The sequence below is a fragment of the Copadichromis virginalis genome, linkage group LG1, assembly GCF_057382275.1.
Source record: "Copadichromis virginalis isolate Kocher_CV1m ecotype Utaka linkage group LG1, C_Virginalis_male_GT1.1, whole genome shotgun sequence".
Classification (NCBI taxonomy): Eukaryota; Metazoa; Chordata; class Actinopteri; order Cichliformes; family Cichlidae; genus Copadichromis; species Copadichromis virginalis.
The window spans coordinates 36,271,999-36,293,590 of NC_140618.1; the positions used below are offsets into that span (position 1 = coordinate 36,271,999).

Below are 21,592 nucleotides of genomic sequence, written 5' to 3' on the forward strand. Positions count from 1 at the left end.
TCATCCCCAACTACTGCAGATATAATTGGTTTTAGTTTTGTCCTATTTGCTTAACTCTATACTTTTCTGTATGCTCTTTCCTCTCACTCCTAATCAGTCATGGTAGAGGTCTGCCCCTGCCTGAACCTGATTCTAGAGATCTCTTCCTGATAAATGGAAGTTCTTCCTCACCACTGTAGCCAATTGTTTTCCTTATAGGGGATCATTGTAGTTCTCTCTCTAATATTTCAGAGGTTTTACCTTACAATATAAAGTGCAATGAGATGACTGCTTGCATGAAATATATTTATATAATATTAAAATGCATATAAAGGAGTGAACATGGTAAACGTTCTGCATGCAAGTATGTTAGTATGTTTATTGACTCAGGGCCACAACCACTACTGTAAACTGGATTATATTATCTTAGAAATATGTCTTAATATGTCCATAAATAGTAAACAAGTAGAAATGTAGAATCTAATACAATATCGGTCTAAAAAGCAGTCTGTGCATACTAATTCAATTCAGTATATTTTTTGGAGCAGTGTCACAGACCTGCATATTTTAATGCACTGTACAATCGGAGAGATTATTGGAAACATTTAGAGAATTTAAAATAAAGCAGTCTAATTATCAGCGACCGCTGACCATGATCCTCTCTTCTCTGTTTAACAAGGTCCTTTCACATTCTCTTCCCCACTCTAAATACTAGCTTTGAAGAACCCACAGCTTCCACACTGCCAGCTGATGACCGTCACTGACATCAACGCCGTCTAACTTTAAATTAGGAGTTTCTCCTCTTTTTGCGTTAAGAGCTTCCGAAAGCTCGTCTCCGTGCCTTCTGGATGATAAACCTTCAATATTCAGAGTTCAGGGCTGCTAACAGCAGGCAGTTTTATGAAACACCACAAGGCTTATGGAGCACTTGGACTGTCTTTATTACAGCATGGAAAGCACTCGCTGCAGTTGACATGTCACACGCTCACTTGTTCTATCTTATTTTCTCGGTGGACCGACTTTCAGTAGCTGTTGTTTGTGGATGCTGCAGCTGGAACCCCTCTGATAAGAAAGTGATACACAGAGTATTAGAAAACAATAAAAAGAGCACATTGGAAGGTCTTATTTCTGTCATTAAAATCCTTTAAAAATCATCAGTCTTCAGGATGGGGACTGTCTGATCGTTCAGGCGTAGTTCTCTCTGAATAAACTATTCTTTTGTAAAATCGTTCAGGGTAGATTACTTAGATTTGGACTATTTCAACATCACATTCACAAAGAAACTTTGTGAGTTTAGAAGCTGCTTTCTCAAGAGAAACTTTTAACAATTGTGCCTCCTCCAAAAATAAAGAAGAGAAATTATCTAATTAAATGCAATGCTTTATACGACCACCACAAACTCTTTGCTACTAGTTGTAGTTAATGAGTTGGCTTTTTTTTAGTCATGTTCACTATGTTTCATTTCTAATTAACATATAAATTGGATTGTAATTGAAATCCTAACTTTTTTTTCCTCAATCAGCTTCTGTGGAACTACAAACTCAATCTAACCACAGATCCAAAGTTTGAATCTGTGGCCATGGAGATTTGTAAGAGCACCATCACTGAGGTCAGTCTGCCTTTGACTCTACAGGGAAGTTCTAGGTCTGTCCTTTGCTCTCCTCTGACCTGTCAAATGTTCTGCACCTTCAGATAAAGGAGTGTAATGAGGTGGAGCGAGGGAGGGGCTACCTGGTGTCCTGCCTGGTGGATCACCGTGTTAACATCAGTGAGTACCAGTGTAACCAGTATATCACCAAGATGACCAGCATCATCTTCAGCGACTACAGGTTGATCTGTGGCTTCATGGACAAATGCAAAGAAGATATCAACAGCCTGCGCTGCGGCAGCATCAACATAGGACACAAGGTCAGGACTGTGCAAATATATGCAGAAGTTAATAAATCATAAAATGGAGTCCATAAATCAGGAAAGGTTCATTTACAGGCTTTTCGGGTTAAACGACAAAAATAATAAGGTGGCGTAACCAGAGGAAACCCACCTCTCCAAGTGGCAAGTGCAGGCTATTTAGTGCTTATTATAATACACAAAATCTCCATTTGTATATGATGTCCTCCTACACAGTCCACAATTGGCGCACAAGTACATCTTAGGCCTACAAAGGTTCTTATCAATATTACATATTATATTGTAATCATGTTGCCTAGTAACCCCCAGGAAACGGGCTAAACTAACCCTAAGATTTTTAGCATTTATGCACTTGCAACACTTGTTACTGTTATTTTCAAACATATAAATAGTGTCGAGTCTTGTACTGTACCCACGTTACATTGTGTCCTGTTAAGTTCCATTTGGTAAAATATAGTTGGAAGTTTTTGCAAATCCCATTAATTTCTTTCTCGTTATATGGAAGAGAAAGTCAACCCACTCTTTGGTCTGCAAAAATTTTGTAAGCCAGCTGGAATCAAACCAGCAACCGTTTGCTTGCCAATGGAATGTGTAAACCACTACATTATGACACCATGCCTATAGATCATCAGCATATTCAGAGTGTCATTGCCCTCTCTCTGAATCCCTGATGTCTCTTTACAGGACATTCACTCCCAGGGTGAAGTGATCGCTTGTCTCGAGAAGGCGTTAGTGAGGGAGGTGGAGCAACAGGATCGTGCTCATCCAATCAAAGAGGAGTGTCAGAAAGCGATCCTGCGGGTGGCGGAACTTTCCTCAGATGACTTTCACCTCGACAGACACCTTTACTTCTCCTGCCGAGACGACCGCGAGAGGTTCTGCCAGAACGTAAGGAGGCTCTACCGCTGCTTGCATGATGTTCATGCTTCCGGTGATCAGACACAAACAGTTAATGCATTCAGAAAATATGGAAATTATACATGAACTGGTTTCTCTTGGTTTCCAACTGTAGAAACACAAGCTGTGTGGGGCTGGCAAATCCCTTTAACATCTCAGAGCGGAAACCCTTTTCTACTTTTCTCCACAGATTCAGGCAGGAGAAGGGAAAGTCTACAAGTGTCTGTTCAATCACAAGTTTGAAGAGGCCATGTCGGAAAAGGTACAACCATCTCATTTATTCATCTTGTTCCTCGGCGTGGCTGACAGGGCTGCACGATCGTGATTGATGAAACTCTGTAGGGCTTTTGAGTAAACTTTAGTGAATTTGTTTGGTCTCTAATAACCTTTCTCCCCTCCTTCGCCTTCAAAGTGCCGTGATGCTCTCACCACTCGTCAGAAGCTCATCTCTCAGGACTACAGAGTTAGTTACTCGTTAGCTAAAGCCTGCAAGCTGGACCTGAGGAAGCAGCGCTGCAGCCTGGACACCAGCCTGCCGCGTGCCCGTGAAGCCCGACTGTCATACCTGCTCCTGTGCCTTGAAGCTTCTGTGCACCGTGGTGAGTGGTGGTGTTGTTGTTGGTGGTGGTGGTGGTGGTGGTGGGGGGGGGGGGGGTGTTTAGAGAAAAACTGGTCATTAACTCAGGGTTGCAAAAATCTTCTTAATATCAATCTCCTGTATCTAACACTAGATTGACAAAGCTAGAAGATGGTGAACAAAGGAGGAGACCAAAATATAACTTAGAGTAAAGATTGGACTTAACCCTTATGTGGTGGACTTAAACTCTCTATATAGAATTTATTTGGAATATATTGTTAAATGAGACCTTGAAATCCCAGAGTAGCCAAAAAGTAAATGAATACAGCTTTAAGTAAAGAGTATTTCTTTTTTTATAAATATAATTGCAAACATAATGAATAGGGTGTGAAGTTATCTACATTTCATGTGCATTCATTGTTAATTGTGTTAGTAATAGGTGGTTCTTGTGCTACGCAGGGCATCCGGTCAGCGGAGAATGCCAGGGGGAGATGCTGGACTACCGGCGGATGCTGATGGAGGATTTCTCTCTCAGTCCGGAGATCGTGCTTCACTGCCGGACGGAGATCGAGGCCCAGTGCTCCGGCCTGCACCGCAAAGGCCGCACACTGCACTGTCTGATGAGAATCGGTCGTGGTGACCGGAGCAATGCCATGGACAGCGTCTGCCAGAACGCTGTAAGACCATTGCATGAAATAATCAGTCCTTCATTCAATCAGTCATCATGAAATAAAACTGCAAATTTAGTTATCAAAAATGTTGTTGTCAGTGAAGAACATTCAGATTTTGTATTGGCTAAATACTTCACGAACAGCAGACACGGTACTCTGAGTTGTCATGTCATGTCGGGCAGAATTTTGTTTGATCAGATTTGCAGTTACTGGGGGTTGATAGGTTGTCAATAAAATAATGACAAATAAATAAAATCCAGTTTCTTGCCATTAAATTTATTTCCTGAATATTCGAATATTATTTTTCCTCACTGCAGCTTCAGACTCTGATCCAGTCTGCTGATCCAGGAGGCGACTATCGGATCGACCGGGCTCTCAACGAGGCCTGCGAGTCCGTTATCCAGACTGCCTGCAAACACATCCGCAATGGAGACCCAATGTGAGTTGGTTACACACGTCCACACATGCAACTGCTTTCAGGTTAAGCTTAATCGGAATTTTAAATGATAATCAGATGATACTTTTTAAATGTAGTTTTTATTAAGACTTACATAAGTACATAAGCATTCATATTTTCACTGCTGCTGTTACCGTGACCGAGTACAACAGTGACACGCTGCTTTTTTTATCATAAGAATATTAAAAAAGGAACCAAAACAGACACAAGTGCTAAAATTAATAGTCTTAATTACCATGACCACGATTTAATCGCGTATGTGCTTAAAGTTAAGGGGAGCCGCACTGTGTTGAAAATTACATAATTACCATTCAGCATATTGTAATTCAAGTAGTCTAGAGGGAGCTTAGACTCAACTGCACCTGGCTTCTGCTTTTCGGCTTTAGAAACTGTAGCATGAAAGATTGAAAATATCCATGTCGCAGGTAAGATACAGTGCGGCGATAGCTGAAACGTAGGACTTTAACCTGGCAGATTGGAGTTTGATAAAAACAAAAAAACAGCATATGTTTATCCCATAGGCATCACATGTAATTGTTAACGTTTAAAACAGGGGGCTTAAAACAGCAAGAGAGACCTGCAGGAGAAGGACGCCTGCTTTCAAAATCTGCCTTTTTTCATTCTTCGGATTCCCTGGTAAACACTGATTCATGTGCTGGTATGTCTGTGTGTGTCGGTGTGCAGGATTCTGTCATGCCTGATGGAGCATCTGTACACAGAGAAGATGGTGGAGGACTGTGAACACCGCCTGTTAGAGCTTCAGTATTTTATATCCAGAGACTGGAAGTGAGTGTGCCCGCTGATGCTGATGGGAATGCGACAAATCGACATTGTTCAGCTGTAGAACTTTCTCTGGTGTTTAAGCTTGTTTTCCTGGTTTATATTAAGTCCAGCTAGATACTTAGCCTCTTTTTTTCATCAGCACGCAAAAGACGTTGTTCTACAGCTCACTGAATTCAAGCATGGTTCTCTAATAGGGTGAAGTGCACTATGGCAGCAAGTCAACTTGTGGCATTTGTTTCCTATCAATTCAGTTCCAGTTCAATTCAATTCAGTTTAATTTATATAGCACCAAATTACAGCCGTATTCACCTCAAGTTGTTTCATATTGTAAGGTAAAGAGTGCTAAGGTGCACAGTGGGTAAAAACCACCAGCGCTCTGCTAAGGAAAAAACTGTAGCATTGCAAACCTCCTCTGGCATTAACATCAGCGCAAAAACTGAGTGCTGGGAGCTTTGTGGTGTGGGATTCCATGCCCGAGCAGCTCCTGTAGGTGTAATGCGCAGGTGGCCCAGTAACTTTTTCCATGTAGTGTATCAGAAAATGTGGCAGGCTGATGATTTTGGGAGTAGTGATGGGTAACATGAAAAAAACAAACAAACAAACAAAAAAAAAAAAAAAACAGCTGAAACTGTACAATAGAATGACTTGAATCAGCAGGAAACAGGACTTGAAGGAGGTCTGTTTTGTGGGTGTGTTTTAGTATCCATTAAGCTTTTGTCTTCCAGACTGGACCCCATCCTTTATAAGAAATGTCAGGCTGACGCCGCCCGCCTCTGCCACACACACGGCTGGAACGAGACCAACGAGGTGATGCCACCGGGTGCTGTCTTTTCCTGCCTCTATCGCCATGCCTACCGCACAGAGGAGCAGGGAAGACGGGTATGTTGACAGCAGAAGCAAACACTTTAGACCGCACTAAGCTGTTTAGGTATAATATTTTGGTTGGTTCAGGGTTATATTTGGTCATAGCAACAGGCATAACTCTGTTTTTTAAATTTAACAGGCGAAATCTGAAAAGCAGGTAAGAACTCTGATTTTACCTAAATCAGCTCGTACTGATCCTGGTGAGGAGTTAACTGGATGATGATTGTAATGGTGATGGTTGGAGCGAGGCTGAATCAAACTGTTAACCCCGTGGTGGCGCTAGAACAACTCGGGGCATGATCAGAGTCAGTCTAATGTCAAACTTTACTTCTATGGAACTTCAAATGTTTAAAAGTGTGAATGATGATGTGTCTGCATTAAGTTATGAAAAGTATCTGGAACTTTTGGTCTTAAGCATCTTGCCGACGCTACAGGAACCTAAAATTAAAAGACACCCAAACTAATGCAAAAGTGCTCTTAATTTTGGTATATAGATGGTAAAAGCAAGTCCTTCAGAGGACAAGAGCACATTTTAAAATCCATCATGAAACTATGAAAGCTAATCTAGGAGCAGGATTCAGTTTAGTTGTTCACTCTCGTGACACAAATTGCTACTGAAGTGCTGGCTTGTACCCTTCTAAGTCACAGGTTCAGTAGTTCAAATGATGAACCCTGACTGCTCTGCTTTGTTTTGAAAATTAATGAGTTGGAAATCCACTTCGCCCTGATTTTGAGTAATTATACTGATTATAAAGAAGACCCTTGACAGCTTGATTTGATATAATTATATGGTCTCAGTAATCATGGTGTATGCATGTGTCACAAACCTTCAGTGTGAGCGCCAGTTCAGAAAAGTGGGACATTTTAGCTGTTTCACACATCCACACAAAAGAGCCTTTACTACGTGTGTAAATGCACAGTCATTTGGCAAGCTAAACACGCTTGGATTAAAACTTGAAACTGTTGAGCAGCTGCAGGAAAACAAGTGGTGCCACTAAACAGATAAACACTAAAGATCAATATTTGTCATGAAAATTAATCAGTTTAAAAAAATAATGAAAAAACAGCAGTTGAAAAGTAACTTGGCGCAAAAGAAAATGCTTCAAATCGTGCTTCATATTCAGTCCATGTTGTGATGATTTAACTTCCCTCGTGTTTTAAAAGCAATGCATCCAGATTGGCTCATGGTTGAAAGCGCTGTCTTGAAAATGCTGTCATGAATGATGCGTTTTTTCTACAAATGGAGAAAAGTTCTGCTTCGTGATAGAGTTTTACTGTAGGCAGCATGAAACGTTCCACAGAGATAAAAAGCCACTCGAGGTTAGTAATGCGTCGTGGTACATTCAGAGTCTGCGGTGAATGGGGATGGTGACCTCAATCAATGCAGGCTGTGTTATTGTAAATCAGTACATGAGTAACCAGGAGAATTCAGGTTTTTAAAGATTTTTCAACTGCTCAGTTGAGAGCTACTCACACTCACCACACACAGTGGGCTGGTCAAAAACACACACACACACACACACACACACACACACACACACACACACACACACACACAGGGCCCTTTCCAACACCTCGTGCAGACCCACACAGCGGAAATCCACCAGAAGCCTCTCCCACCCAACGCGCCGCTCTCCTCCAGCTTATATCACCTCTGGAAGGTAATTGGTGATAAACGAGGGCAGACGAGCAGCAGCTGCTTCCTGAGGGAGACGGCAGGGGCAAAGAGAGACAAGGGGGAGGGGCAAGAAAAAGGAGGAGGAGAGGGAGAGGACAACACCACACCCACACACTCCCACAGCCTCACGGAATGTAACAGTTTTTTTTAGCTTTTTCATCAAATTTCCTGAAAATGACAGATTATTGAAAATAAGGATTTACAAGATGACAGAGGGGATTTCTTTTTGGCTTCCTAGCTGGTATAGCAAGTCTGGGCTTTAATCTCTTGGTCACCAGGTAGCGCTGCAACACAGTACTTTAGTGCAGGTCATATGGTTTTCCTTATTTTGTGTTGTATAGTTCTAAAGTTCCCCAAAAAATTCGATCAGTACAAACAATCCCAAGCTCAGGGTTCAGACTGCTACTATAGAGTACTATGCAAAAGCCTCGAGCAGCCCTTATTTCTTCACATAGTTAATGGGAAACTGGTCCAGTAAAGTATTATAAACATAAATGGAAATTCATGGCCACCTTCTTCAGTCAGTCAGTCTAGTCTTTGTGGGCAGTTCTCTCAGGTGCTTTGCTGTTTTTTTCCCCTTCTTTAAGGACATGACTTACTTATATTGTTTGTCTGTTGTAGATATTTTTTTAGGTCTGCCACTAGTTTCCTCAGCTTTTTGAGGGACACGTTTCACACCATTCCGAGACAATTTCAAATTGGCCTGGAGTTAGGTGTAAAAACAGTCCTCTGAAAACAGACTGTACAAAAACTGGATAAAAAATGAGGGGAAAAGCAGCAGAAGTCAAACAAAGATCTTCTGAAAGGCTGGAGAACTGTTGCTCCGGACCATTTTTTTTTTAAAAGTAGAAGAAACTCACTTTGGATGCAAAATACAAAGAAATGAGGGGTGGCTCAGGACTTTTGCACAGTGCCGGCTCTGTATGATCTCAGAGCAACCAACCGCTGTTTAAATCTTCTGTTTGTGAGAGGCATCAGGTAGACGATGAACTGAGAGGCTACATCAACACCCAGTGTAAGATACCCATGTTTTTAACTATGAATCATGCATAATACCCCCTTTTAATCTAGTGAGCTACATATAGCTTACAATTTATACCCCTTTGAAACCCATTTAATCTACATTTCATTTAATTTAATTAACTAGCTATCCATTTCCTCCATCCAAAATAACACGATAATGATAAAAACTGGAAGTCCGGGTAAGGCCCCAACCAGAGAGACTAACTGAGCAGACTGAGAATGTAAGCAAACAAATAACAAACCAACTACAACGCCAAACATAAAACCCTGTAAAGGGTGTTCTCTGCCAGCAGGGTCTGTGCAGTTCTGTTGGGGAAAAAAGGCAAATGATTGTGACAATAATGTTCATTATATATCAGAACCTGGCACTTACTAAACTACTTAATACACATCCACACGTCATCATGGGTCCTCACAGAAGAAAACTGTGAATGGGTGTGTGTTTCAACCTTGTGACCAGTGATGTATGTGTTTGTTTGCAGTTATCTCGGGACTGTAAGGTGGAAGTTCAGAGGATTCTCCACCAGAGGGCGCTGGATGTGAAGCTGGACCCAGAGCTGCAGAAACGCTGCATGACCGACCTCGGCAAGTGGTGCAGCGAAAAGACAGATGCTGGACAGGTGAGCACACAGCGGCCGTTACTGCTGCTTATATCTGTTAGAGTTCTCTGACGCCATTCTGGCAGATTGTGGTCTTTGATGTGCACACAGTGTCATAAATCCTGTGGCTGGAAAATACTGGGACTAGTCTAGTTCACATGTAAACCGGCCTATAGATGCAGAGGTTCACACATTAGGGGCTGCCGCACAGTAATGGTTGAAATGCTCTTGTTCTTGCTGCTGAATGTGTGCCTCTGTCCAGGAGCTGGAATGTCTGCAGGATCATTTGGAGGACTTAGTTTCCGGCTGCAAGGACGTCGTGGGCAACCTGACAGAGCTGGAGTCAGAGGTTAGCAAAGCTAAACCGAAAGCAGGCAGGAGCTGTTAGAGAAACAGTGTTGACACAAGTGATTCTTGTCTCACCTTCACATTTATGACCCGTTGCTGTCTGTTTCGTTGTTCAGGACATCCAGATCGACGCTCTCCTCATCAGAGCCTGTGAGCCCGTCATTCAGGCACACTGCCACGTGAGCATATTTGACTTTACCTTAGGACACGTGAGGGAAAAGTGGTGGCGGTAACCTGTTGCATGCCCGTTTGTGAAGTTATGTAGAGTGGGTATTGTGTCAAAGAGACTTTAAAACATTTTGTCTTCAAACCTCAAATGCTAAAAATCTGCAGGGTACGTAAACATATGTTTCAGTTGCTCACAGTGCTTTTGGTCTTGTTTTTTTACTGTGTTCATGCCTACACATGGGTTGGCCAACACTAATGCATTCTTTTCTGTTGCTTGCATTAAAATAAATGTTATTCAGTGTGGTTCCTCAAGAATATACACGTTAAAATAATCAAAGGAACACTTTTTATTTAGACTATAGCATCAAGTCAGTGAAAACTCTAGAATATTGGTCTGGTTAGTTTAATAGCTCAGAGGGTTGTTAATCCAGAAGAGAGACAATTACTTTAGAGAGCTGGACAAGACTGTAGGAGGTCCTTAACCCATCAACAGGATCAGTATCTGTTCTTTTGTGTAAGAAGGAACGTTTTTTTGAGCCGTGTATTTATTTTCCGGAGTATAGTCGGAGCATTTTCATTTATTCCACTGAACAACGACACTGTGGTGGTGTTGTGCGTTGTTGTCCCTGAATGTCACGTAAATAGAAAGATTTTGGATGTTTGCATTGTTATTTGTGTGTGCAGGATGTAGCTGATAACCAGATCGACACAGGTGATCTGATGGAGTGTTTGGTTCAGAATAAACACCAGAAGGAGATGAATGACAAATGTGCAGTTGGGGTTACACACTTCCAGCTGGTGAGTGATCATGAAATTCTGTTTTCTGTCTCTGTTTCTCTCTTTACTCTGTGATACCAGTTTCTTTTTCTTGTTGTTCGGGGCGATCGTGGCTCAAGAGTTGGGAGTTCGCCTTGTAATCGGAAGGTTGCCAGTTCGAGCCCCGGCTTGGACAGTCTCGGTTGTTGTGTCCTTGGGCAAGACACTTCACCCGTTGCCTACTGGTGGTGGTCAGAGGGCCCGGTGGCGCCAGTGTCCGGCAGCCTCGCCTCTGTCAGTGCGCCCCAGGGTGGCTGTGGCTACAATGTAGCTTGCCATCACCAGTGTGTGAATGTGTGCGTGAATGGGTGGATGACTGGATATGTAAAGCGCTTTGGTGTCCTTAGGGACTAGTAAAGCGCTATATAAATACAGGCCATTTATTGTTTGATTTTGAATTTTATCTTCAAAGAGCTGATAGACTCAGAGAAGCTTTAATATTTGAATATTGTTTTTGAGTTACACAATAGTGACAACAAGAATGAAATAAATGCAAATAATTGTAAAAACGAAAAAAGGATAATACTATCACCATAGTATCCCTGTGCTTCTCTCTCAGATTCAAATGAAGGATTTCCGGTTTTCCTATAAGTTCAAAATGGCCTGCAAGGAGGATGTTCTGCGCTTGTGTCCAAACATCAAGAAAAAGTGAGACTCTATGACTGCTAACCAATGAGAATAGTGCAAAATCTCCTTGAGGTTGAGCTTTAGTTTAACATTTTAACTGATTTAATTGGACATAAGTGACTCTCTGTGTGACCCTGCAGAGTGGATGTTGTCATCTGCCTCAGCACCACAGTGAGGAATGACACGCTGCAGGAGGCCAGGGAGCAGAGGGTGTCTCTGAAATGTCGTAAACAGCTGCGGGTAGAGGAGCTGGAGATGGTACCACACACACACACATACGCACACATGCAAACACACTCAGACTTCTTTCAGACAGTCTGCCAGCCACAGTGTTACCTAACCCCTAACGTATCCATGACAACACAATGTTTTGCTTATGTCATTTGATCTCAGCACTTTAAACTTAATTTTAGACTGTATATAAAAATGGACATAGCATCCAGGTATAAAAAGTGAAGCCAACATAGAAGTGTCTTCAGCCGGGATTATCTTTAAATTTGGTTAATTAGCTAATGACTGTAAACTTGCTCCTCACACTGTTGCCAACATGAAAGTGTAAAAATGTACAGACAGTTTCACGTATTTTTGATGGATGGGTCAATAAACCTGCAGTGTGGGAAAAAGTCAAAAGCCTCCTTATTGTCAAAACAGTGGTGACACCTATTAGCTAACATTGAAACATATATGAAACACACAAGTAGCTTAATAGAAAAAAATAGTGTTGCGCTAACGAATATAGTTATTGCATTGACATGTTCCAACAAACAGATTCAATTCAATTCAATTCAATTTTATTTATATAGCGCCAAATCACAACAAAAGTCGCCTCAAGGCGCTTCATAGATACAGAGAAAAACCCAACAATCATATGACCCCCTATGAGCAAGCACTTTGGCGACAGTGGGAAGGAAAAACTCCCTTAATGCGCTCCATCATCTTGAATAGATGTTTTATGTATGTGTCTAGAGACCAGCCGCATACGTTTTACACCAAAGGCAGAGGAGAAGAGAACTTGTAGGTGCTAGTGTGGCATAGAGGTAACATGACCGCAAGCCTCCTCTTCATTACCGCAAGCCGAATTTCCTGACCTGAACTCAGGGCTCTAACATACAAAAACATGAATAAACGTGCACATTTATTGCCGGGATTGCTGCAGTTACTTATTAGCAACAGGTTAGACATGCAACCTTCCAGATAAATAGATGTGAACTTCACTGACTCGTATCGGACTCTTTACAGTTTTACAGCCTCCACAATTCACTAACTTAATGTTTTATTCAATATGGCTAGAAACCAGGAGCTGAGCTTATAAACCTATAAGCTGGGAAGTGTTTACTGAGGTCATAGAGAAATCCTTATATACAACTGGAAGTCTTTTTGTAGCCATGGGAGTTACCCGAGGCCCATCTGCATTAACTTCACTTTTCACAAGGAGGATAAATCCATCTTTTTACTATGTTCATAGTGCAGCACTGGTGACTGGAGTTTTACTGTAATATGAAAGAAATCTTGCAAAGTTGATCTTTCCTGGTCAACACTGATCGGGAATGTCGCTATAAGAAATAACTTTTCTTATCAGTATCTCACGATAAGAAACCGCTACTTCCGGCTGTTCAGTGGTTTAAACACTAGATGTCCTTTATGACACAACCCAAAAGGGACATGTGTCTCCATCTTGAATCGGACTAGGGATCTTTTCCTCATTAAGGGAATGTGTAAACTACGACACTATAGAACCACCAAGTAATGTTTAAGTCCTACAGTTTATAGACCAGCATTAAAGTTAGTGTTTCCTTAAGCATAAGTTTTTTTAGGATTTATAAAACTAGACAATAACACACTACTGTGTGAACTGTGATACAGAAAAGCACCACGGGACATTTAATCTGTAAAACCAGGTTCTACTTTGGTTCTACTTTTACTTTTGTCAAAAATCAGTTTTGTAAAAATTTTTCTAAGAAAAACACTGAAGTTTCCTTTTTTTCCCTCTCATTCAGTCCGAAGATATTCGGTTGGAACCAGAGTTGTACGAGCCCTGCAAGTCAGACATCAGTCGTCTGTGTCCCAACGTAGCATTTGGTAACGCTCAGGTAGGGAATGCAGAGTGTTGTGTAAGAATAGAAGCATTGTATTGTTCTTTTCTGCTGTTTGCCTCCACTCTTTATCGTTCTCGTCTTCACTCGTCCTGGCCCTCTGCTCCTACTCAGATGATTGAGTGTCTGAAGGAGCAGAAGAAGCAGCTCAGCCAGCGCTGCCACCAGCGGATCTTCAGACTGCAGGAGGTGGAGATGAGCGACCCCGAGCTCGACTACCAGCTCATGAGAGTCTGCAAACAGATGATCAAGGTGATGGAGGCAGGAAAAAGGGAGAGGAGATCGTGGGGAAAAGCACTGGGACTGAATTCTGTCATTGTGGTGCTGTGTCTTTGACTGAGAGTTGTGAAACCTCACTCTTTTATTAAAGTTTTTTCTCATCTATACCTTTGTGCTGCAAAACCTGCTGAAATAGTTTGATAGGAAACTTCTACTGATTTAATTTTAGCAGTGGTTTACATTTTATAATCTTAGCACATATTCTTTATATAAATTGTAAACCAAAAAGTAGCTATATGTTTAAGAAAGATTTAAAGGAGTAAAAACGTGAGTGTTTTACAACCTGAAATGAGTAAATGGACTTAATTCCTCTTCACAGATGACCCACGTTCTGGACTTCCTGTGATTTTGCACACATTTACCTTTCAGTTACTTTTTCTGCATATTTACTTTTATATGTACAGTTTTACAGCCTCACATTAACTGTTTAACACAGTGTGACTAAACTATGGCTTTATGGTCTTTTTGGAGTAATTGTCAGCGTGTTCCTAGATCTCATTATCTGTACAAACACCATTACTCTCTCCTGCAGCGGTTCTGTACAGAAGCGGATGCCAGGAATGTGCTCCAGTGTCTAAAGCAGAATAAGAACAGTGAGCTGATGGATCCCAAGTGTAAACAAATGATCACCAAGAGGCAGATCACACAGAACACAGGTATTCACAGAACCACACACAACCACACACAGAGTCCCGTAAAAAAGACCGTAGCGTCCTCTGTCCTCATCCTTCTCTTCCTCCCCCTTCAGATTACCGTCTGAACCCAGTGCTGAGGAAGGCATGTCGAGCCGACATCCCAAAGTTCTGCCAGTCCATCCTGAACAAAGCGAGCGAGGACGGTGAACTGGAGGGTCAGGTCATCGCCTGCCTCAAACTCAAATATGCTGACCAGGTTAGAGCACAACTCTACTAAGGTCGTGTTTGTTTCAAAGATACAGGCAGACATTGTTTTTGCTGTAAGTTGTAGTGTATGCCTTTCAACAGTGTTGTGAAAGACGAAAATCTATAACATGGTGATTGATTGTTGTGAAATTGTGTGTTTTCTGACCGGGGTTTGTTTTAGAGATTGTCTTCAGACTGCGAAGACCAGATCAGAGTGATTCTCCAGGAGTCTGCGCTCGACTACAGACTGGACCGACAGCTGCAGATGCACTGCTCAGAAGAAGTACGTGCTTACACACACACACACACACACACACACACACACACACACACACACACACACAAAGACAAACAAATGAACAATTCTCTCCTCCTTTTTTTTCTCCCTCTGCAGATCTCCAGATTGTGCGCAGAGGAGGCGGCTGCCCAGGAGCAGACTGGTCAGGTGGAAGAGTGTCTGAAAGTCAACCTGCTTAAAATCAGACAGGAAGCCTGTAAAAAGGTACGTGTCCACAGTACAACATAAGATGAACTTGATTATTAGCATATTTCTGTTGGTTTTAAAATATCATGGACATTTTGCAGTGTGTAGAATACTGTACTAGTACAGTATGTTTCAGAAGGCTTCAAAATATGAAAGGAGCCAAAGTCTGAACACACAAATGAAAACTTTAGCGTCACTGTGACTGTTGCTTCTAGATGATCTCATTATTTTCATTCATAGTATCATAGAAGAAGGAGGGAAAACGGCTGAAAACTCTCATTAGCTAATTTGGCACACTTAGCAAAAAAGTCTAACATTAGCCACCAAAAGCTACTGGTTACACTTTCAGGTAACCTTGTATGTTTTTGTTTTTAGGTGTGTTTGTTTAGGTTTCACAGCAACAAAAAAAATGCTCACTGAATTCTAATGTAAAAACTCACATATCCCTTATTTGTTTGTGTTTGCAGGAAGTCCTGAACATGCTAAAGGAAAGTAAGGCAGACATCTTTGTGGACCCGGTCCTCCACACAGCCTGTGCTCTGGACCTGAAACACCACTGTGCTGCCATCACGCCGGGCAGAGGACGACGTGGGTGCTTTCACACAATCTTTCTTCTTGTGCAAAACTGTCAGGCTGGTTAGATGGAGTCAAGAAAGTATTCTAATCAGAGTCCGCTTCCCAATCAATGACTGTTTACTAATAAAGTTTGCTTGTCCATCTTTACCTCAGCCTGAAAGGCTCATGGGGTATCATTGTTGTCATGCCAACAAAAACTCAAGAATCAGGCAACATAGGATTTTCAAATTGGTACCATAGGTGCTTCTACTAGGAGGCTGAGGGGTTTGAATGTCTTTCACTGAGATTCTTTTTACTGTGTTTGGTCACCAAAACTAGATTTTTCTGTCCCTCTCCATGCAGAGATGTCGTGTCTGATGGAGGCGTTACAGGACAAGAGAGTTCGCCTTCAGCCTGAGTGTAAGAAGAGGCTTCAAGACCGCATCGACATGTGGAGCTATGCTGCAAAGGTAAACATCAGTAGTTGGATTACTGTGACAATTGGGACTAGAGCTTCCACCCTGATGCCAACACACAGGTAGCATCAGAGGAAGAGTTGTTAGGTTGCGTAATGTAGTTGCTGTGAGTACCTCAAAACATTTGTGCACTAATCATTCTATTAGTGTAAAGATACTTCACTCTATCCAGGCAAACACTGACGCAAGCCCCCTCCCTCTGTGCTATAGGTGGCACCAGCAGAAGGCTTCTCAGACCTGGCCGTGCAGGTGATGACATCACCCTCCAAGAACTACATCCTGTTCATGATCGCACTGAGTGTGTGCGTCCTGTTCCTGGTGGGGCTGCTGTGCGGTCGAATCACCAAGCGAGTGACGAGAGAACTGAAGGACCGATAGAAGACTGAGCGCCCCGATGCTTCCGAAAGAACTGAGCCCTTAAACCTTTCCCTACCTTCCTCCTCCTCTTCCTCCCCCTCCTCTCTCAGATGCCCGATCTGTAACCAGCCAGCCTGCACAGTGCCAACACCAGTGCCCAGCTCTGGACCCCGTTACCCCCTCAATGAATCCTAAAATCTCCCTTTGGACATCTCCAAACTCTGCGATAGCACCGGCTGTCTGATTCAAGTGTTTTTCCTCAATCATGGTTTTTTTTTTTTTTTTTAAACAAATCTGCTTTCGCTGACGATCTTGTTTGAGGTTCTAACTAAGCGCTGTTCTTGATGTGACTGAGGGCTGTTGCTTCTGGGGCTAGAATTGCTCTCCCACCCCCCACCCCCCGGTTCAGTCCTGACGCTTTTATTTTTGTGATATTTAATGGCGACTGGAGCATGCAGCGCAACAGGAAACCGTTTCTTTGGAAGTGACTGCAGCAGCCTGAGTCGTTCAACTTTGTGGTTGAATTCTGACAAGTTCCTGTTGCTTTGAAACATTTTCTCATCAGTGACAAAGTCCCATCCTCTCTTCCTTCATCTGGACCAGTTCAGATCCATCTCGCTTCTTACTGACTGGAAATGAAGGTCCAGCTGCTCTCAATATTGTCATTGACTGGATTGTCCTGCGCACATGGTTTTAAAACTTAATTTAAATGCTAACTTCATTGCACTTTTGTTTGTTTGTTTTTTAACATTATGCCTTATTTATTGTCTGATGATGTTTTAGTTTCTTTTGAGTTTGATTGATCTTTTATGTTTTTTTCCTGGAAATCCAGCTAAATACAGATTTTGTAGTCTACAGTGAGACATGCAGAGACGTACAGCTGTGTATGATGGAGCTTTAAAAGTACTAATTGTAAAAGGTTTAAAACCTTCCAAAGTTAACTAAAATGTCGAGAAGAATGTGAAGAAAGAATTGCTATGACTTAGAGATGTCAACTAGAGCTGAACTAGGACTGGACTGTACCTTTCATGCAATACTCATTTTCACCATAAGATGGTACTTCTGTTAAACCATAGTAGCGAGGCAAAAAGCAAAACCTCTTGAGGAAATGAGCAGGTAACTAAGGCCTTTGTCATAGGCTTCAACACCAGTCAAAGACTTTCTGGTGAATGGTTTCTATAGGTTACTGGCAGTCACAATGAGGTCCTGGCCCAAAGGCTTACTTTGTGTTGCGGTCACTAGCAGAATGCTGCGATTGCCCAGAGTGTTTGCCAACATGTCTGCAAACTCTTGATAGCTAACCACAAAGTGGTAGTGAAACTTAGAAAAGTGTAACACAAACAGGAAACTGAACCCATTTATCTTTAAAGTAAAAGTTGTACGTAACCATTGAAACCAACACTTTTCAAGACGCAACATTTACGTCTTGAAGGTGATTGATTTCTGTCTGTGGTCTGCGTGACACTCTTTTACATTTTACAGCCACTTAGTTTAGGGAGTTTTTCCTTCCCACTGTCGCCAAGTGCTTGCTCATAAGGAGTTGCCTGATTGTTGGGGTTTTACTCTATATTGTAAGGTAAAGACCCTACAATAATATAAAGATCCTTGAGGTGACCGTTTTTGTGATTTGGCACTATATAAATAAAATTTAATCTTTAAAAAAAAATTGCGACTAGTTGGGGAGTGTTTGCAGACTTTTGTACAAACTGTACAGCACTGTATGCCTCTTTACAACCAATTTCATCTAGTGACAGCAACATACAGGAACAATTCCCCCACTAAAATCTAAACTTCAACAACAGAACACGTCCATCCACATTTCAGCAGACCTGCTGGTAAAGCACTGCCCTGTTGTGGTCAAAGAAATCTTTTTCAAAAATTTGTGATGCGGTTGAATGGCATTGGTGATGTACAAGAGAACACCATTAGTTACTCACTTCCATTAAAACCACTAAAGATGGATGTTGCCCTTCGTTTTGTAAAATCCTGTTTTGACTGGAGTATTTTAAACATCCTCATCGTCTTGGCAATTTGAAACCAGACATCATGAGACGTCATCCCCTGTGGACTATTAGCAAAGTATTAGAGCTAATATTAACTAATAATTTCAGTCAATATTAACTATTTACCGATGTATTGGTATTGGCACTTATAATGCTCGATAAATTAAATGTAAAGTACCAACAGGAGAGAAACCCTTCAACCATTTAACTAGTGAGTCTTTTGAGTGTTGATATTCTGTAGTTTGTCCACCAGAGGGCACTCTGCAACTTTGGTGTTGACAGCATGTGTTTGGAGCGCCACAAACACAACAACCTGCTGGCCTGAGAAAAGTTGGGAGTGTAAACAAGTATATAAATAAACTACATGCAGAAAATGTTAGGGAAATTTGTTTATGCTTTGTTTATCAGAAAGAAAAATATCAGCAGGTATATCGGAATATCAGACTTTTAAATGGACAATATCAGAATTGGTATTGGTCTAAAAAAAAAAAAACTATCTACAAAGAATGTTTCCACATGGGCTTCCCTTTGAGACCATCTTTTATCTACAGTCTATCAAAACCACAGTGGTTTCCGGTGCTGGGTCATGTCTTAAACTTAAAACATGAACCAGCACTGTCTAAAACTGATACATTTAAAAGTAGTAGTGATTTAAAAGTGTATTGGTCATGGCTGCAGTGGGTGTGTCCTTTGCATCATAGAACCTCAGAACTGGGTCATTCCTACCAGGTAAAGGAGACGTCCGGTAACTTTTCCACCCAAACGACAACTGATGAGCAGCGTGAGAGTTTTATGTAGTTCTCCTAATGTAGATTTTGCATTAAAGAGCTCAATCAAAGCTAAATAATGTTGACATTACATCAAAATCCCGTGACTATGAATCATTGAGTCTTTTTTTTTTTTTTTGAGCCATGCAAATCATTGCTTTGCAGTTAAATAACATGAAAAGATCCAAACATTTAGCCTTTTCTTCTTAAAAACAGTAACAAATGTTAACTTTTTCACTTTATCTGATGTAAGTCACATCTACATAGCCTCATTTATTAATTTCTGAAAATATTTTTCGACATTAACCAAATTTGTTTTTAAACAAATCCTTTGCAGCTTTTTGTGGTGAATTATTTCCCATCAGTGATATAAAAGCAGTCACAAAGATGAATATTTCTGATTTCTGCTCATTAACAAAAAGTGAACACACTCTGAGAAATGGGAAAAATATCTTTTGGCAGGAGATCACTGCTTTGAGCGTTTCTCAACAACCTTTTTGTTTCTGTGTCTGTCTGAAGTCAGATGTTGAATAAGAGATTTGACAGAAAACTAAAAACCGCTATCAAAACCAGTTTTGTACGGAAGTCTCCATGTGGACAAATTTCATCGCTGTGCAGTTTTGTTCTTCTTGGAATATGCCATGTAGTATGAAAATGTAACATCTATCATTGTGAGATTTGATTTTGCTGTACAGATAAAATTAGTTGATTTAATAAAAATGTGTGCAGATTTTCATATCCTTGCCTCAGACAGAGTCCCTTTTTAAGACCAAATAAGTTACAGCTCTTATATGTTTTGTGTTTAACACACAGTCACAGCTGAAGAAGCCTGCACGTTCCAAAAGGCTCAGAAACATGCTTTATGTCTTTATCTACACCACACTGCATTTCCACAGTGGGTCTTTTGTCCTGTCTCTCTTCCCCTACCCTCAGTTGTTTGTGACAGATGACAGCCCCTCCTTGAACCTGGTTATGTCGGAGGTTTCTTCCTGATAAAAGGGAGTTTTTCCTTCCCACTTTCGCCAAAGTGCTTTCTCATAATGGGTGGTATGATTGTTGGGTTGTTTGTTTTTTATTGTAGGGTTGTTAACCTTACAATATAAAGCACCTTGAAGTGACTGTTGTGATTTGGTGGTATAAATAGATTTGAATTGAATGTGAGTGAATGAAGACCAAAGATAAACATGTCCTCTGTGGCCTAACCCACTGCTTTATCACTCATTATGCCTACAGCAAGAGCCGTACATGAAATGTCGGTCACTGCTGCCCAAGAATAAAAATTTATTACATGTAGTTTAAAGTAAAAATCTGTTTATTTGTAACTTTTCAGTACTAGGCATTACTCAGACGAATGTTTACTGACACAGAAGCGTCCTCGTGCCTCTGCAGAAGCTGACTGCTGTGACGCAGCAGAGAGAGGCTCATCCTTGCTCATCCTCCAACAGTTGACATCCAGTGTCAACTGTTGGAGCTGATCCTTCTGCTTCTAAAGAGCAGAGAGAGAGAGGGAGAGGGCAACAAGCCATTTCACAGAGACCTTTGAAGATGTGCCAGTTTACCACTCACAAGCCACTTCACTAGCACTGCATCAAGTGCTTTGCAGTCCGACTGGCAAGAAGTGAAAGCAAATAAAAATAGGTCCCTGCTGTATTCGTGAGGATAGTACATTTGAGTACCAAGTTGGAACCCCTTTTGCCTTCAGCCTTAATTGTGGCATTGATTGAACAAGGCTCTGGAAACATCTTTAGAGATGTTGGTCCAAGTGCCCACTCTCTTCTGCTTCCAGCTCGGCTAAAAACCTATCCCAACTGTAATGGGGATACAGCCTGTCAAGTTTGCCAATCTGTTTCAGGAAGGAAGTCAATCATTCGCACAGACAACCAAAGTAAAATCACTAACCTACACACAAATGTAGTACTTAAAGGGAGCCCAGGACCTATTTGCCGTAAAGCGATGGCGCTAACCACCCCACCTCAGTGTTAACCCACTCCCACAGCCATGTCACATGTGGTTGACTGATTACATATTTGTGTTAAACAGCTGAACAGGTGTAGCTAAGTAAGTGAGCACCGAGTGACAGCCAGCTCAACAACAGTCATGAGTCATTGCAGGATGCTGTACAGCAGGGGTTAGGAACTCCAGGCCTCGAGGGCCGGTGTCCTACGGGTTTTAGATATCACTGTGGGTCAACACACCTGAATCAAATGATTAGTTCATTACCAGGTCTCTGGAGAACTGCAAGACATGTTGAAGAGATAATTTAGTCATTTAAATTAGCTGTGTTGGATCAAGGACACATCTA

At 41.6% G+C, this 21,592-nt stretch overlaps 1 protein-coding gene across 1 annotated transcript in view; it reads left to right on the forward strand.

Moving 5' to 3' along the window:
* LOC146719158 (Golgi apparatus protein 1-like) overlaps positions 1 to 20,026 on the forward strand; it is a 28,490-nt gene extending 8,464 nt beyond the window's left edge. The window contains exons 3-26 of the mRNA XM_085460931.1: positions 1,502 to 1,588; positions 1,672 to 1,887; positions 2,572 to 2,775; positions 2,975 to 3,046; positions 3,197 to 3,383; positions 3,821 to 4,038; positions 4,350 to 4,471; positions 5,174 to 5,275; positions 5,998 to 6,151; positions 9,320 to 9,457; positions 9,699 to 9,785; positions 9,901 to 9,963; positions 10,637 to 10,750; positions 11,328 to 11,416; positions 11,536 to 11,653; positions 13,393 to 13,485; positions 13,603 to 13,740; positions 14,300 to 14,423; positions 14,516 to 14,658; positions 14,830 to 14,931; positions 15,043 to 15,150; positions 15,600 to 15,720; positions 16,051 to 16,157; positions 16,374 to 20,026. Coding sequence (XP_085317057.1) covers positions 1,502 to 1,588; positions 1,672 to 1,887; positions 2,572 to 2,775; positions 2,975 to 3,046; positions 3,197 to 3,383; positions 3,821 to 4,038; positions 4,350 to 4,471; positions 5,174 to 5,275; positions 5,998 to 6,151; positions 9,320 to 9,457; positions 9,699 to 9,785; positions 9,901 to 9,963; positions 10,637 to 10,750; positions 11,328 to 11,416; positions 11,536 to 11,653; positions 13,393 to 13,485; positions 13,603 to 13,740; positions 14,300 to 14,423; positions 14,516 to 14,658; positions 14,830 to 14,931; positions 15,043 to 15,150; positions 15,600 to 15,720; positions 16,051 to 16,157; positions 16,374 to 16,541 — 3,075 coding nt within the window. The 3' untranslated portion in view covers positions 16,542 to 20,026. The remainder of the gene's footprint in view (positions 1 to 1,501; positions 1,589 to 1,671; positions 1,888 to 2,571; positions 2,776 to 2,974; positions 3,047 to 3,196; positions 3,384 to 3,820; positions 4,039 to 4,349; positions 4,472 to 5,173; positions 5,276 to 5,997; positions 6,152 to 9,319; positions 9,458 to 9,698; positions 9,786 to 9,900; positions 9,964 to 10,636; positions 10,751 to 11,327; positions 11,417 to 11,535; positions 11,654 to 13,392; positions 13,486 to 13,602; positions 13,741 to 14,299; positions 14,424 to 14,515; positions 14,659 to 14,829; positions 14,932 to 15,042; positions 15,151 to 15,599; positions 15,721 to 16,050; positions 16,158 to 16,373) is intronic.
* Positions 20,027 to 21,592: the final 1,566 nt, after the last annotated feature.